We start from the raw sequence: 19,235 nt of genomic DNA, 5'->3' as shown, positions 1-19,235 counted from the left end.
ACTATCATTGACTATGGTTTATCCATATTGTTTATTGGATACTATCATTGACTATGGTTTATCTATATTGTTCATTGGATACTATCATTGACTATGGTTTATCTATATTGTCCATTGGATACTATCATTGACTATGGTTTATCTATATTGTTCATTGGATACTATCATTGACTATGGTTTATCTATATTGTCCATTGGATACTATCATTGACTATGGTTTATCTATATTGTCCATTGGATACTATCATTGACTATGGTTTATCTATATTGTTCATTGGATACTATCATTGACTATGGTTTATCTATATTGTTCATTGGATACTATCATTGACTATGGTTTATCTATATTGTTCATTGGATACTATCATTGACTATGGTTTATCTATATTGTTCATTGGATACTATCATTGACTATGGTTTATCTATATTGTTCATTGGATACTATCATTGACTATGGTTTATTTATATTGTCCATTGGATACTATCATTGACTATGGTTTATCTATATTGTCCATTGGATACTATCATTGACTATGGTTTATCTATATTGTTCATTGGATACTATCATTGACTATGGTTTATCTATATTGTCCATTGGATACTATCATTGACTATGGTTTATCTATATTGTTCATTGGATACTATCATTGACTATGGTTTATCTATATTGTTCATTGGATACTAGCATTGACTATGGTTTATCCATATTGTCCATTGGATACTATCATTGACTATATGGTTTATCTATATTGTTCATTGGATACTATCATTGACTATGGTTTGTCTATATTGTTCATTGGATACTATCATTGACTATGGTTTATCCATATTGTCCATTAGATACTATCATTGACTATGGTTTATCCATATTGTTCATTGGATACTATCATTGACTATGGTTTATCTATATTGTTCATTGGATACTATCATTGACTATGGTTTATCCATATTGTCCATTGGATACTATCATTGACTATGGTTTATCTATATTGTCCATTAGATACTATCATTGACTATAGTTTATCCATATTGTTCATTGGATACCATCATTGACTATGGTTTATCTATATTGCTCATTGGATACAACTGACAAAATGCAGGACTTTTCTCTACCTTTAAAACCGCTGTTCTCTACCTTTAAGACCGCCATCTTTCACAGATCGATCGGGATATCCCGCCTATCGAGCGCTTTGTCCAAGAGATACCGGTTTGGCCAGGAAGGCGAAACGAGCAGCATCCATACCACAGAAAATACAGAATAATACGTGTCACGTGACAAAATAGTCTTAACGTGTCACGTGAAAAAAATTAATATAAAAACCGCTGACAAAAATCTAAATCGATGTCACGTGACAAAATTCTCTATCGTTTTTACGAGAGGAAACAACGGAACTTATAATGAACATCAAGGGACAAACAATAAATTGTTGCCAACACAAAATTGTCATAACAGAATTCTTATAGAATTCACGACATAAAACTGTTGATAGACCTCATGTGACAAAGCTCTCCAGAGATGTCACCTGATAAAACTCAATATTGAAGTCACATGCCCAAATCCAATATATAAATCACGTGACAAACCACTCTTTATAACCACCACGTGACACAACATTGTTTTACACAAAACAGTGAAATACTGTTGTATAGCCAAAACATCTACCAAATTACTAGTACAGCGTACAAAGTGTTAACGTGACGAGGCATTCTCAACATTATAATCTTAAGTCCACTTCAAAAATATATTTTGCAGTTCATGAATTACAATGTAGTAATGTATTTGTCCATATTGGTCAGCATGCCACCAGAAAAAAAGAAGCAGAATAGCGTCTACGTCAATTTCTTTATGCACGTGAACATAACGTAAATGAGTATGTTTTTTTTCACATTTCTATATAGAGCATGCTGTGTGGCTGTATTATTGTGCAGTTATGCGTACTAAAGGAGTTAGCTACACACCTTGTTCTGTTAATAAAACATGGAGTAAAATTTCCAGTCGGTAGAAATCGATCGTAATAAAACTACAGACTCAACAATGTCGGCGGTGACAGTATTATATAGAAAGTGAGAAAATCCCATTAGTCCTGTGTATTGTACAGTTGGATGTTAAGCGACATGTCCACGCTGTTTACCACACCCATTTAACTATGTGTCCTGTAGGTGTAGCAGTACACCTTTCGAGGTTTATTACGCGAGATGTGTAGATTTTTACAAACCTGTACAAATTCATGTTTGTAGCGATCATTTGCGGTGATGCCGAAGCGAACTACACATAGTGGCTGTATATTTCATTCATTTCTAACACGTAATTCTCCTTAACTTATTTACCAGACATTACATACATGTATGACACGTTTCAAATCACCAGTCTAGTTATTAAATCCATAAATATGTAACTGTTTGTATAATATATTTATTATTATACGTAAACTAATGCAATATCTTGATCGTAGATAAGATTGTTGGTGAGTGGACTGTGAAATGACAATACGGATTTTAATTCAATTTGCGGGTGTAGCATTTCATTAATATATCGGATTTCATATATATATTATTAGACATACAAAGCTCAATGCATTCAATATTTCTCCAACTTTACGCGAATGGCATTGGCACTTTCTCACAACCCCGATAAAATATGTCTCTCTTAATTAACCGGAAATGACGTCAGAAGGTATGATTGAGAGTGAAATGCCCATACTATTAGAGTAAAATATTTTGAGCTTACATCTATATTGGTATTTCAAAAGTTTAATCAATAAAGCGTGTTACTCATCTATTAGGTATAGACCGTGCGTCATTATCTATAAAAATGCAGTTAAACCACACTTTGTCCTACACTCCTACCTGTCAACAATAAACGATCGAAGTTGCTAGGCGGGTTTGATCGATGGAAAGAAATATGGGATGAGAATAGAAATAATGAAAACAAAATAGGCGTCCTCTTACGTTTTGTTTCTTATCATGTTCATTTACTTTAACATTTTTATATTGTTTCTAAAATATACAAATCTATCATGTTTGACACGAGGTCACATGTGTTCATAGTTCGCACGTGACCAAATTCCAAAGCGTCACAGGTGTTCAATAGTTAGCACGTGACCGTGCAATAGTCATTTAAGCCGTGCAATAGTTCAATATATAGCTTATGTGTATATTGAAGGAAACTCAAACGCATTATGTAATAATCTAGAATATGTCACAGGAACTTGACACATATCAAACGTCATCTTGAGATATGTGGTAGACATCTATATGCATAATTTGATAGATGTTCAATATATATATATATACAAAATGTATACTGACGATGGGTTTAGATATGTGCCAAGCTCCTGTGAAATACTATCTTTATCAACCCACAAAGAAGATAATTTTTAGGAATATCTATTCAATATTTGCGTGAAAAATAGTTCCTTAGGTAGCCACAATGCACTCTGAGAGCGATTGATTACCTGTATAAATGTCGAACCAATTTCTCGGTTGACGATTTCCGGATAGGTTTTACTATATCAATATATGAGTAAAATAATTCGAAGTTCCCTTCTTCTCATTCTCATATTCCTACATGTCGACTAAAATACCGAAAGGCTGTAATAGCGAACGCTGAACCCGTTATTGATAATAAGGAGTTAAAGTTTAATTCACAATTTAATTGATTCAACACATAAAGGTAGGTAAATATTTATTGATTTGTATCCTGTCGCCACAACGACACTTGACATTCATACTAGGGAACATATTCAAATGACGTCAGTCTGTTTAAATATGATCTGTTTGTATACCTCTACAAAACTGTCTGAGATACTAAGTTTTGAGTAACTTACTCTCATCTCTTTGTGTAGAAATGTTAATTCGCTGAAATACATTGTATACTTGTGGAATGCATTACAGCGATTCGTTCTGTCATAATATCTTCGTTGCTCTTGGAAACGAAAGTTACTTTAATTTTGGCTTTGCCCAAGCATAAAAATCTGTGCTCCGGATTTATATCGGGATGAGGAGGTGGCGGGGACCAAGGAAAAATCTTCACGGTATCACGACAATGGCAGCCGGACGGTCTTACGGACATCCGCTTTACACTTTCAATATTTTCCTTCATTTTGAACGTGTCAGACCCCTGTGTGTATTTATACTTTAAGCTTAGTACACCGGTTGGATTAAAAGCAGCAGGTTGATCCCTAACACTTACGTTTAATCTTTTAATCGACACGCGCCTAAAATGAAAATCTCTCTTGACAATTAACCAGTCGACGCGACCAATCTTGTCAAGGAAAGCCTGACATTTGTACAAACTAAAGTCATATCTTTAATTGAAATGAAATTAATATGAAATAAGAATCAATAAACGTTTTCCTTGTACGACGTAAAACATGAAACTAGTGGTATTTTTTCAGAATCATGCAAGATACAAGATTCAAATTTGTATGTACATGTAAGTCTTACGGTGACAATCCAGAAATAGACATTCAAGAATCTTCATCCGTTGAGTTACTATTTCTTTGACAAACCTGGCCATTGAGGCTGATTCCTTTTGCCCAATCTCATCAATAACATGTCGCTCCATATCATACAGCAAACAATCCATTTTGTTTTTATTTGTTTCCTTTTCTTTTATGGTGACGTCATAAATGGTTGATTTCATGACGTCATCCATCTTATTTTACTGAGGCACGACGTCATGCCGATGCGTTGAAATGTTTCAGCTACATCGATGGAAAACCAATAATTAGAGAAACACCTTGTTTTACGAGTTATTCTTCAGACTTTTGTTATACATGTAGCTGTCTATCTCACACAAACTTTTAATTAGTCTAACTTTAAATGTTAGTCAAAATAAATCGATTATAGTAAATTATCAATTAATACACATATTTATAAATCTAGTGTATCACTCTAGGAATATTTTTTTAACTTAAAGGTTTTGTCATCTTGGAATTCTGAACAATATTATATAACTACAATAAAACGACCTTTAATGAAACTGACGTCATTTGATCTTCAGTGACAAAGGATCTTCGTACTCGACCTGAACTGATTTTGACGGGCGACAGTCGTCTAAGTGTCTTACGAAATTAGTCGAGTATATGTATCACTGGGAAACGTGAGTTTGACGCATGTCAAAAACATTGGTTAGTAAGTACAACTAGGGTGGGTATATGCTTTTGGATATTTTTCTGCTAAAGAGTATTATAGAAAATGAAATAAAAAAAATAGTACCTGAAGCGGCTGCCGACATTTCATTATTTTAGCGTGTAATATACTGAAATGTAAGGCAGGTTTCGTTCACTGTTATGAGTGGCTTTTAAAATTCAGCAGATTTATAGGGAAAGACTTCATCTAGCCGTTCCTTTAAAGTTATTTGTTAAAATTAAAAGACGAAACAAAAGAAAACCAGCCGTCTGTTTCGACAATTTAAAATTTACAAACCGTGCACCTTCGAGCAGTGGTGTATATGTTCGTTTGAGGATTCTTTAGGTAGACAATTGGGTAGACTTTAACGATCAGGAGAGGAAATTAGCATGCAACTGTAGCCAAACATTTACCATAAGTACAGAGAAATAATCGTACGGGATCTTTTATAAGGCGTTGACGCAATTAGAATGAACATGTTGCCGTATATAGTTAGCGTTTGTGTTACCTATGTTTAATTCTAGTCATTATGTAGTAAGCCAGGGCAAGGTTTGAGATTAGGCGGGTTTATCCCCTAGCGTCTAGTAACAGGCGACCATCTGATTGTATTGATACATGTAGTGTACTTGTGTGAATTCATGGACATTCAAAATGGACGGCCGACATTTTGCCTACGTTTTGGAAAAATATATGGAAAACAACAGAAGGTTAGTTAAAACAATTGTGACTTAATCTTTAATTAATCAGTTAGTACCCTGTGGATTATATTTTGAATCTGACTACTGGCTCAATAGATACCTACAGTGAGGTAGATAAAACCAAAACACAATATACACAGGTTGTTAAGTTACGGATATACGTGTATATGACGGCATTGTTTTCAGTTTCATTGTTTTTAATTTCACGCGAGAGAGCCAGTGAGTCAGTAATATAAAAACTAAATTAATTAAAACAAATTAATAATTTGCTTACAGTTTTTTCCAAGCAACTTATACGCGTAGAATAAAAATGGATTCAGAGTTGAAAATATTCATAAAACGTACAAAAGATAAAAACCGATTACGGAAATAGGAAATATAAACAAGATAAAAAACCTACGTCTGCCATAAATTAAGTTCACGTTGTCCTACCTTTATGACTTCACCATAAAAGATATTGATATCATGATTTTATGGACCCGAGTTTGATTTTCTTCGTATGTTGTGTTGTTTCAACGAAATGTAAAAAAAACTTATTATACATTTACCTTACAGAAAAGTACGTATTTGTCTTTTTTTTTGTACAGTGATGACGTCATTGTGTAACCATGATGACGTCACCAAAAGAGTTTGTGAATCACAGTGTAATTGGATTGAACTATATAGGGAGCACGCGGTGTATGTTAACTTAGCGGAATCTGTACATGTATGTCGTAAAGTATTTTAACAGGCCCCTTTTCAATGGATAAAAACAAGAAGCATTATCTGACATCAATAGATTCATGGCACAGTGTTGTCATATTAAAGCAAGTGATATTATACATTCTCATACGTACTTATTTCAATGCGTTACAACAAAACATTACTTTTATGAGACTGTGTTTGTTAATAATGTGATGTGTCATGTTAGCTTGTCCATTTCTATTGTGGCGCCATTATCAGTTGGCACCGTCTACATATGACCTTTGCTTCGTGGAAATATAATAAATACGTGTAATACAGACTTACTCAGTGTGATACAGACACTCTCACATCGCAATAAAGACATTTCTCACAGTATAATAGAGACATTATATTAGTATGATATAGACATTATCACAGTGTGATATAGATATTCTCACGTCGTAATGAAGTCATTATTACCGTATGATATAGACATTCTCACAGTGTGATATAGACATTATCACAGTGTGATATAGATATTCTCACGTCGTAATGAAGTCATTATTACCGTATGATATAGACATTCTCACAGTGTGATATAGACATTCCCACAGTGTGATATAGACATTATCACAGTGTGATATAGATATTCTCACGTCGTAATGAAGTCATTATCACCGAATGATATAGACATTGTCACAGTATGATATAGACCTTGTCACAGTGTGATATAGACATTCTCACAGTGTGATATAGACATTCTCACAGTGTGATATAGACATTCACACGGTGTGATATAGACATTCTCACAGTGTGATATAGACATTATCACAGTATGATATAGACATTATCACAGTATGATATAGACATTCTCACAGTGTGATATAGACATTCTCACCGTATGATATAGACATTCTCACAATGTGATATAGACATTCTCACAGTGTGATATAGACATTCTCACAGTGTGATATAGACATTCTCACCGTATGATATAGACATTCTCACAGTGTGATATAGACATTCTCACAGTGTGATATAGACATTCTCACAGTGTGATATAGACATTCTCACAGTGTGATATAGACATTCCCACAGTGTGATATAGACATTCTCACAGAGTGATATAGACATTATCACAGTGTGATATAGATATTCTCACGTCGTAATGAAGTCATTATCACCGTATGATATAGACATTCTCACAGTGTGATATAGACACTCTCACAGTGTGATATAGACATTCTCACAGTGTGATATAGACATTCCCACAGTGTGATAAAGACATTCCCACAGTGTGATATAGACATTCTCACGGTGTGATATAGACATTCCCACAGTGTGATATAGACATTCTCACAGTGTGATATAGACATTCCCACAGTGTGATATAGACATTCTCACACTGTGATATAGACATTCTCACAGTGTGATATGGACATTCTCACAATGTGATATGGACATTCTCACAGTATGATATAGACATTCTCACCGTATGATATAGACATTCTCACAGTGTGATATAGACATTCTCACAGTGTGATATAGACATTATCACAGTATGATATAGACATTGTCACAGTGTGATATAGACATTCTCACAGTGTGATATAGACATTCTCACAGTGTGATATAGACATTCTCACGGTGTGATATGGACATTCTCACAGTATGATATAGACATTCTCACCGTATGATATAGACATTCTCACAGTGTGATATAGACATTCTCACAGTGTGATATAGACATTGTCACAGTATGATATAGACATTCTCACAGTGTGATATAGACATTCTCACAGTGTGATATAGACATTCTCACAGTGTGATATAGACATTCTCACGGTGTGATATAGACATTCTCACAGTGTGATATATACATTCTCACCGTATGATATAGACATTCTCACGGTGTGATATAGACATTCTCACGGTGTGATATAGACATTCTCACAGTGTGATATAGACATTCTCACGGTGTGATATAGACATTCTCACAGTGTGATATAGACATTCCCACAGTGTGATATAGACATTCCCACAGTGTGATATAGACATTCTCACGGTGTGATATAGACATTCTCACGGTGTGATATAGACATTCTCACAGTGTGATATAGACATTGTCACAGTGTGATATAGACATTCTCACAGTGTGATATAGACATTCTCACCGTATGATATAGACATTCTCACAGTGTGATATAGACATTCTCACAGTGTGATATAGACATTCTCACCGTATGATATAGACATTCTCACAGTGTGATATAAACATTCTCACAGTGTGATATAGACATTCTCACAGTGTGATATAGACATTCTCACAGTGTGATATAGACATTGTCACAGTGTGATATAGACATTCTCACAGTGTGATATAGACATTCTCACAGTGTGATATAGACATTGTCACAGTGTGATATAGACATTGTCACAGTGTGATATAGACATTGTCACAGTGTGATACAGACATTCCCACAGTGTGATATAGACATTCTCACAGTATGATATAGACATTCTCACAGTGTGATACAGACATTCCCACAGTGTGATATAGACATTCTCACAGTGTGATAGTAGACATTCTCACAGTGTGATATAGACATTCTCACAGTGTGATATAGACATTATCACAGTGTGATATAGACATTCCCACAGTGTGATATAGACATTCTCACAGTGTGATATAGACATTCTCACAGTGTGATATAGACATTCTCACCGTATGATATAGACATTCTCATAGTGTGATATAGACATTCTCACGGCGTGATATAGACATTCTCACAATGTGATATAGACATTCTCACGGTGTGATTTAGACATTCCCACAGTGTGATATAGACATTCTCACGGCGTGATATAGACATTCTCACAGTGTGATATAGACATTCTCAAGGTGTGATATAGACATTCTCACCATATGATATAGACATTCTCATAGTGTGATATAGACATTCTCACAGTGTGATATAGACATTCTCACATTGTGATATAGACATTCTCACAGTGTGATATAGACATTCTCACAGTGTGATATAGACATTGTCACAGTGTGATATAGACATTCCCACAGTGTGATATAGACATTCTCACAGTGTGATATAGACATTCTCACAGTGTGATATAGACATTCTCACCTAATGATATAGACATTCTCACAGTGTGATATAGACATTCTCACCGTATGATATAGACATTCTCACAGTGTGATAAAGACATTCTCACCGTATGATATAGATATTCACACAGTGTGATATATACATTCTCACAGTGTGATATAGACATTCTCACCTAATGATATAGACATTCTCACAGTGTGATATAGACATTCTCACAGTGTGATATAGACATTCCCACAGTGTGATATAGACATTCTCACAGTGTGATATAGACATTCCCACAGTGTGATATAGACATTCTCACAGTGTGATATAGACATTCTCACGGTGTGATATAGACATTCTCACCGTATGATATAGACATTCTCATAGTGTGATATAGACATTCTCACAGTGTGATATAGACATTGTCACAGTGTGATATAGACATTCTCACAGTGTGATATAGACATTGTCACAGTGTGATATAGACATTCCCACAGTGTGATATAGACATTCTCACAGTGTGATATAGACATTCTCACCGTATGATATAGACATTCTCACAGTGTGATATAGACATTCTCACCGTATGATATAGACATTCTCACAGAGTGATAGTAGACATTCTCACAGTGTGATATAGACATTCTCACAGTGTGATATAGACATTCACACCGTATGATATAGAGGATATCTAACAGTGTCTTCAGTAATACCAAATATATTTCACGAGTGGGGCTAATATTTTGATATGTTTCACGAGTGCGCAGCACGAGTGAAACATATCAAAATATTAGCCGCACGAGTGAAATATATTTTGTATTACTGGAGACACTGTTAGATATTCTGTTTATTACATTTTTTATCAACGAAAAACCTACCCGCATGCTAACTAGGCCTACAACGAAAGTTTGCATACAAAAAAAGGAGTTCCCCGTGTCCAGGTGCTGACATATATGTCAGGCTTTCCGATTGGTCAATTATTTTGGTATCTTATAAACATTAATTTGATTGGTCGAATCAGCAAAAGTGATATTTTTCACTAGTGAAAAATATGATATTCTTCACTAGTGAAAAATATCCTTTTTATAGAATGAATATTTTTGATATTTCACTGGTAAAAATGTAATAAATAGACATTCTCACAGTGTGATATAGACATTCTCACAGTGTGATATAGACATTCTCACAGTGTGATATAGACATTCTCACCGTATGATATAGACATTCTCACAGTGTGATATAGACATTCCCACAGTGTGATATAGACATTCTCACAGTGTGATATAGACATTCTCACGGTGTGATATAGACATTCTCACAGTGTGATATAGACATTCTCTCGGTGTGATATAGACATTCTCACAGTGTGATATAGACATTCTCACAGTGTGATATAGACATTCTCACAGTGTGATATAGACATTCTCACGGTGTGATATAGACATTCTCACAGTGTGATATAGACATTCTCTCGGTGTGATATAGACATTCTCACAGTGTGATATAGACATTCACAGTGTGATTTAGACATTCCCACAGTGTGATATAGACATTCTCACAGTGTGATATAGACATTCTCACAGTGTGATATAGACATTGTCACAGTGTGATATAGACATTCCCACAGTGTGATATAGACATTCTCACAGTGTGATATAGACATTCTCACCGTATGATATAGACATTCTCACAGTGTGATATAGACATTCTCACCGTATGATATAGACATTCTCACAGAGTGATAGTAGACATTCTCACAGTGTGATATAGACATTCTCACAGTGTGATATAGACATTCACACCGTATGATATAGAGGATATCTAACAGTGTCTTCAGTAATACCAAATATATTTCACGAGTGGGGCTAATATTTTGATATGTTTCACGAGTGCGCAGCACGAGTGAAACATATCAAAATATTAGCCGCACGAGTGAAATATATTTTGTATTACTGGAGACACTGTTAGATATTCTGTTTATTACATTTTTTATCAACGAAAAACCTACCCGCATGCTAACTAGGCCTACAACGAAAGTTTGCATACAAAAAAAGGAGTTCCCCGTGTCCAGGTGCTGACATATATGTCAGGCTTTCCGATTGGTCAATTATTTTGGTATCTTATAAACATTAATTTGATTGGTCGAATCAGCAAAAGTGATATTTTTCACTAGTGAAAAATATGATATTCTTCACTAGTGAAAAATATCCTTTTTATAGAATGAATATTTTTGATATTTCACTGGTAAAAATGTAATAAATAGACATTCTCACAGTGTGATATAGACATTCTCACAGTGTGATATAGACATTCTCACAGTGTGATATAGACATTCTCACCGTATGATATAGACATTCTCACAGTGTGATATAGACATTCCCACAGTGTGATATAGACATTCTCACAGTGTGATATAGACATTCTCACGGTGTGATATAGACATTCTCACAGTGTGATATAGACATTCTCTCGGTGTGATATAGACATTCTCACAGTGTGATATAGACATTCTCACAGTGTGATATAGACATTCTCACAGTGTGATATAGACATTCTCACGGTGTGATATAGACATTCTCACAGTGTGATATAGACATTCTCTCGGTGTGATATAGACATTCTCACAGTGTGATATAGACATTCACAGTGTGATTTAGACATTCCCACAGTGTGATATAGACATTCTCACAGTGTGATATAGACATTCTCACAGTGTGATTTAGACATTCCCACAGTGTGATATAGACATTCTCACAGTGTGATTTAGACATTCCCACAGTGTGATATAGACATTCTCACAGTGTGATATAGACATTCTCACAGTGTGATATAGACATTCTCACAGTGTGATATAGACATTCTCACAGTGTGATATAGACATTCCCACAGTGTGATTTAGACATTCTGAAGGTGTCATTAAGACGTTCTTACTGCGAAATATATTCTCACAGTGTAATAAAGACATTTTCACAGCGCGATAAATTTATTGTGACAGAATAAAGAAATCCTTGTGATACTTTATGGGTATCAAATTTCCACTTGGTTCTCCACATGGAAGAGGAGAAGCACTAACAGATCTTCCTAATCTGATATTGAGTCTAAGTATCGTTGCTATCATTGATCCGTTCGGAGTTATGTTTTCTTTAGAATTCTTATTTGTTTCTACTTCAATAAATCAATTACGTTCATTCTCATTCTCTTTCAGGAAAATCAGGGAAGAGAAAATGCGACTCGCAAAGAAAAAGTAAGTAAAATTCCAGTTTGTTCAAAGTTTAAAAAGAAATGTGAATGTATATGTTGCTGTAGTCTTATCATCAATCAGGAAAGCACAAGTGTAGGGCGGGGTTATTTTCCTGTTGACTAGGGGTGTATCTGTGTAGGAATGGTCTACTCTCCTGTTTACTAGGGGTGTATCTGTGTAGGAATGGTCTACCCTCCTGTTTACTAGGGGTGTATCTGTGTAGGAATGGTCTACCCTCCTGTTTACTAGGGGTGTATCTGTGTATCTGTGTAGGAATGGTCTACCTTCTGTTTACTAGGGGTGTATATGTGTAGGAATGGTCTACCTCCTGTTTACTAGGGATGTATCTGTGTAGGAATGGTCTACCCTCCTGTTTACTAGGGGTGTATCTGTGTAGGAATGGTCTACCCTCCAGTTTACTAGGGGTGTATCTGTGTAGGAATGGTCTACCTTCCTGTTTACTAGGGGTGTATCTGTGTAGGAATGGTCTACCCTCCTGTGTACTAGGGGTGTATATGTGTAGGAATGGTCTACCCTCCTGTTTACTAGGGGTGTATATGTGTAGGTATGGTCTACCCTCCTGTGTACTAGGGGTGTATCTGTGTAGGAATGGTCTACCTCCTGATTACTAGGGGTGTATCTGTGTAGGAATGGTCTACGCTCCTGTTTACTAGGGGTGTATCTGTGTAGGAATGGTCTACCCTCCTGTGTACTAGGGGTGTATATGTGTAGGAATGGTCTACCCTCCTGTTTACTAGGGGTGTATCTGTGTAGGAATGGTCTACCCTTCTGTTTACTAGGGGTTTATCTCTGTAGGAATGGTCTACACTCCTGTTTACTAGGGGTGTATCTGTGTAGGAAGGATCTACCCTCCTGTTTACTAGGGGTGTATCTGTGTAGGAAGGATCTACCCTCCTGTTTACTAGGGGTGTATCTGTGTAGGAATGGTCTACCTTCCTGTTTACTAGAGGTGTATCTGTGTAGGAATGGTCTACCCTCCTGTTTACTAGGGGTGTATCTGTGTAGGAATGGTCTACCCTCCTGTTTACTAGGGGTGTATATGTGTAGGAATGGTCTACCCTCCTGTTTACTAGGGATGTATCTGTGTAGGAATGATCTACCCTCCTGTTTACTAGAGGTGTATCTGTGTAGGAATGGTCTACCTCCTGTTTACTAGGGATGTATCTGTGTAGGAATGGTCTACCCTCCTGTTTACTAGGGGTGTATCTGTGTAGGAATGGTCTACCTCCTGTTTACTAGGGATGTATCTGTGTAGGAATGGTCTACCTTCCTGTTTACTAGAGGTGTATCTGTGTAGGAATGGTCTACCCTCCTGTTTACTAGGGGTGTATCTGTGTAGGAATGGTCTACACTCCTGTTTACTAGGGATGTATCTGTGTAGGAATGGTCTACCTCCTGTTTACTAGGGATGTATCTGTGTATCTGTGTAGGAATGGTCTACCTCCTGTTTACTAGGGGTGTATCTGTGTAGGAATGGTCTACCCTCCTGTTTACTAGGGGTGTATCTGTGTAGGAATGGTCTACCCTCCTGTTTACTAGGGGTGTATCTGTGTAGGAAGGATCTACCTCCCTTTTTCTAGGGGTGTATCTGTGTAGGAATGGTCTACCCTCCTGTTTACTAGGGGTGTATCTGTGTAGGAATGGTCTACCTCCTGTTTACTAGGAGTGTATCTGTGTAGGAATGGTCTACCCTCCTGTTTACTAGAGATGTATCTGTGTAGGAATGGTCTACACTCCTGTTTACTAGGGGTGTATCTGTGTAGGAATGGTCTACCCTCCTGTTTACTAGGGGTGTGTCTGTGTAGGAATGGTCTACCCTCCTGTTTACTAGGGATGTATCTGTGTAGGAATGGTCTACACTCCTGTTTACTAGGGGTGTATCTGTGTAGGAATGGTCTACCTCCTGTTTACTAGGGGTGTAACTGTGTAGGAATGGTCTACCCTCCTGTTTACTAGGGTTGTATCTGTGTAGGAATGGTCTACTCTCCTGTTTACTAGAGGTGTATCTGTGTAGGAATGGTCTACCCTCCTGTTTACTAGAGGTGTATCTGTGTAGGAATGGTCTACCCTCCTGTTTACTAGGGGTGTATCTGTGTAGGAATGGTCTAACTCCTGTTTACTAGGGGTGTATCTGTGTAGGAATGGTCTACCCTCCTGTTTACTAGTGATGTATCTGTGTAGGAATGGTCTACCCTCCTGTTTACTAGGAGTGTATCTGTGTAGGAATGGTCTATTCTCCTGTTTACTAGAGGTGTATCTGTGTAGGAATGGTCTACCCTCATGTTAACTAAGGGTGTATCTGTATAGGAATGGTCTACCTCCTGTTTACTAGGAGTGTATCTGTGTAGGAATGGTCTACCCTCCTGTTTACTAGGAGTGTATCTGTGTAGGAATGGTCTACCTCCTGTTTACTAGGGGTGTATCTGTGTAGGAATGGTCTACCCTCCTGTTTACTAGGGGTGTATCTGTGTAGGAATGGTCTATTCTCCTGTTTACTAGGGATGTATATGTGTTGGAATGGTCTACCCTCCTGTTTACTAGGGGTGTACTGTGTAGGAATGGTCTACCTCCTGTTTACTAGGGGTGTATCTGTGTAGGAATGGTCTACACTCCTGTTTACTAGGGGTGTATCTGTGTAGGAAGGATCTACCTCCCTTTTACTAGGGGTGTATCTGTGTAGGAATGGTCTACCCTCCTGTTTACTAGGGGTGTATCTGTGTAGGAAGGATCTACCTCCCTTTTTCTAGGGGTGTATATGTGTAGGAATGGTCTACCCTCCTGTTTACTAGGGGTGTATCTGTGTAGGAATGGTCTACCCTCCTGTTTACTAGGGGTGTATCTGTGTAGGAATGGTCTATTCTCCTGTTTACTAGGGATGTATCTGTGTAGGAATGGTCTACCTCCTGTTTACTAGGGGTGTATGTGTGTAGGAATGGTCTACCCTCCTGTTTACTAGGGGTGTATCTGTGTAGGAATGGTCTAACTCCTGTTTACTAGGGGTGTATCTGTGTAGGAATGGTCTACTCTCCTGTTTACTAGGGGTGTGTCTGTGTAGGAATGGTCTACCCTCCTGTTTACTAGGGATGTATCTGTGTAGGAATGGTCTACCTCCTGTTTACTAGGGGTGTATCTGTGTAGGAATGGTCTACCTCCTGTTTACTAGGAGTGTATCTGTGTAGGAATGGTCTACCCTCCTGTTTACTAGGGATGTATCTGTGTAGGAATGGTCTACCTCCTGTTTACTAGGGGTGTATCTGTGTAGGAATGGTCTACCCTCCTGTTTACTAGGGGTGTATATGTGTAGGAATGGTCTACCCTCCTGTTTACTAGGGATGTATCTGTGTAGGAATGATCTACCCTCCTGTTTACTAGGGGTGTATCTGTGTAGGAATGGTCTACCTCCTGTTTACTAGGGATGTATCTGTGTAGGAATGGTCTACCCTCCTGTTTACTAGGGGTGTATCTGTGTAGGAATGGTCTACCTCCTGTTTACTAGGGATGTATCTGTGTAGGAATGGTCTACTCTCCTGTTTACTAGAAGTGTATCTGTGTAGGAATGGTCTACCCTCCTGTTTACTAGGGATGTATCTGTGTAGGAATGGTCTACACTCCTGTTTACTAGGGATGTATCTGTGTAGGAATGGTCTACCTCCTGTTTACTAGGGATGTATCTGTGTATCTGTGTAGGAATGGTCTACCTCCTGTTTACTAGGGGTGTATCTGTGTAGGAATGGTCTACCCTCCTGTTTACTAGGGGTGTATCTGTGTAGGAATGGTCTACCCTCCTGTTTACTAGGGGTGTATCTGTGTAGGAAGGATCTACCCTCCCTTTTTCTAGGGGTGTATCTGTGTAGGAATGGTCTACCCTCCTGTTTACTAGGGGTGTATCTGTGTAGGAATGGTCTACCCTCCTGTTTACTAGGGGTGTATCTGTGTCGGAACGCTCTTCTTTCTGTACACCTGAATAGTGTATTCTTTCGTCAAAACTCCCTCTGCCGCCGGAGAATGTGACAAGTCTTCCCTCCCCACTGGTTTTGAGGGTAGGAAATAAATTGTATTCCTTTTTATATACAAACTAGTACTAGATAACATATCTACGGAATAATGCATATAAAACTGCATCATACAGCTGTTTAAATATTCTAGGGGTCGATAGTGATGTTAGGAACATCATACAGCTGTTTAATTATTCTAGGGGTCAATAGTGATGTTAGGAACATCATACAGCTGTTTAATTATTCTAGGGGTCGATAGTGATGTTAGGAACATCATACAGCTGTTTAATTATTCTAGGGGTCGATAGTGATGTTAGGAACATCATACAGCTGTTTAATTATTCTAGGGGTCGATAGTGATGTTAGGAACATCATACAGCTGTTTAATTATTCTAGGGGTCGATAGTGATGTTCGGAACATCATACAGCTGTTTAATTATTCTAGGGGTCGATAGTGATGTTAGGAACATCATACAGCTGTTTAATTATTCTAGGGGTCGATAGTGATGTTAGGAACATCATACAGCTGTTTAATTATTCTAGGGGTCGATAGTGATGTTAGGAACATCATACAGCTGTTTAATTATTCTAGGGGTCGATAGTGATGTTAGGAACATCATACAGCTGTTTAATTATTCTAGGGGTCGATAGTGATGTTAGGAACATCATACAGCTGTTTAATTATTCTAGGGGTCGATAGTGATGTTAGGAACATCATACAGCTGTTTAATTATTCTAGGGGTCGATAGTGATGTTAGGAACATCATACAGCTGTTTAATTATTCTAGGGGTCGATAGTGATGTTAGGAACATCATACAGCTGTTTAATTATTCTAGGGGTCGATAGTGATGTTAGGAACATCATACAGCTGTTTAATTATTCTAGGGGTCGATAGTGATGTTAGGAACATCATACAGCTGTTTAATTATTCTAGGGGTCGATAGTGATGTTAGGAACATCATACAGCTGTTTAATTATTCTAGGGGTCGATAGTGATGTTAGGAACATCATACAGCTGTTTAATTATTCTAGGGGTCGATAGTGATGTTAGGAACATCATACAGCTGTTTAATTATTCTAGGGGTCGATAGTGATGTTAGGAACATCATACAGCTGTTTAATTATTCTAGGGGTCGATAGTGATGTTAGGAACATCATACAGCTGTTTAATTATTCTAGGGGTCGATAGTGATGTTAGGAACATCATACAGCTGTTTAATTATTCTAGGGGTCGATCGTGATGTTAGGAACATCATACAGCTGTTTAATTATTCTAGGGGTCGATAGTGATGTTAGGAACATCATACAGCTGTTTAATTATTCTAGGGGTCGATAGTGATGTTAGGAACATCATACAGCTGTTTAATTATTCTAGGGGTCGATAGTGATGTTAGGAACATCATACAGCTGTTTAATTATTCTAGGGGTCGATAGTGATGTTAGGAACATCATACAGCTGTTTAATTATTCTAGGGGTCGATAGTGATGTTAGGAACATCATACAGCTGTTTAATTATTCTAGGGGTCGATAGTGATGTTAGGGACACCATACAGCTGTTTAATTATTCTAGGGGTCGATAGTGATGTTAGGGACATCATACAGCTGTTTAATTATTCTAGGGGTCGATAGTGATATTAGGAACATCATACAGCTGTTTAAATATTCTAGGGGTCGATAGTGATATTAGGAACATCATACAGCTGTTTAAATATTCTAGGGGTCGATAGTGATGTTAGGAACATCATACAGCTGTTTAAATATTCTAGGGGTCGATAGTGATATTAGGAACATCATACAGCTGTTTAATTATTCTAGGGGTCGATAGTGATATTAGGAACATCATACAGCTGTTTAAATATTCTAGGGGTCGATAGTGATATTAGGAACATCATACAGCTGTTTAATTATTCTAGGGGTCGATAGTGATGTTAGGGACACCATACAGCTGTTTAATTATTCTAGGGGTCGATAGTGATGTTAGGAACATTATACAGCTGTTTAATTATTCTAGGGGTCGATAGTGATATTAGGAACATCATACAGCTGTTTAATTATTCTAGGGGTCGATAGTGATGTTAGGGACACCATACAGCTGTTTAATTATTCTAGGGGTCGATAGTGATGTTAGGAACATCATACAGCTGTTTAATTATTCTAGGGGTCGATAGTGATGTTAGGAACATCATACAGCTGTTTAATTATTCTAGGGGTCGATAGTGATATTAGGAACATCATACAGCTGTTTAAATATTCTAGGGGTCGATAGTGATGTTAGGAACATTATACAGCTGTTTAATTATTCTAGGGGTCGATAGTGATATTAGGAACATCATACAGCTGTTTAATTATTCTAGGGGTCGATAGTGATGTTA

General features: G+C 37.2%; 1 protein-coding gene across 2 annotated transcripts in view; it reads left to right on the top strand.

Moving 5' to 3' along the window:
- Nucleotides 1–19,235, top strand: part of LOC117343477 — a 60,074-nt gene that overhangs the window by 7,423 nt on the left and 33,416 nt on the right. The window contains exons 1-2 of one of the 2 annotated variants that reach the window (XM_033905845.1): nucleotides 5,700–5,840; nucleotides 12,810–12,848. In XM_033905845.1, the coding sequence (XP_033761736.1) occupies nucleotides 5,785–5,840; nucleotides 12,810–12,848 (95 nt within the window). In that variant the 5' untranslated portion in view covers nucleotides 5,700–5,784. Of the gene's footprint in view, nucleotides 1–5,699; nucleotides 5,841–12,809; nucleotides 12,849–19,235 lie in introns of those variants that run through there. The other variant, XM_033905846.1, reaches the window with a different exon arrangement.

The sequence above is a fragment of the Pecten maximus genome, chromosome 15, assembly GCF_902652985.1.
Source record: "Pecten maximus chromosome 15, xPecMax1.1, whole genome shotgun sequence".
Taxonomy (NCBI): domain Eukaryota; kingdom Metazoa; phylum Mollusca; class Bivalvia; order Pectinida; family Pectinidae; genus Pecten; species Pecten maximus.
This window is presented reverse-complemented; position numbering and strand designations above follow the sequence as displayed.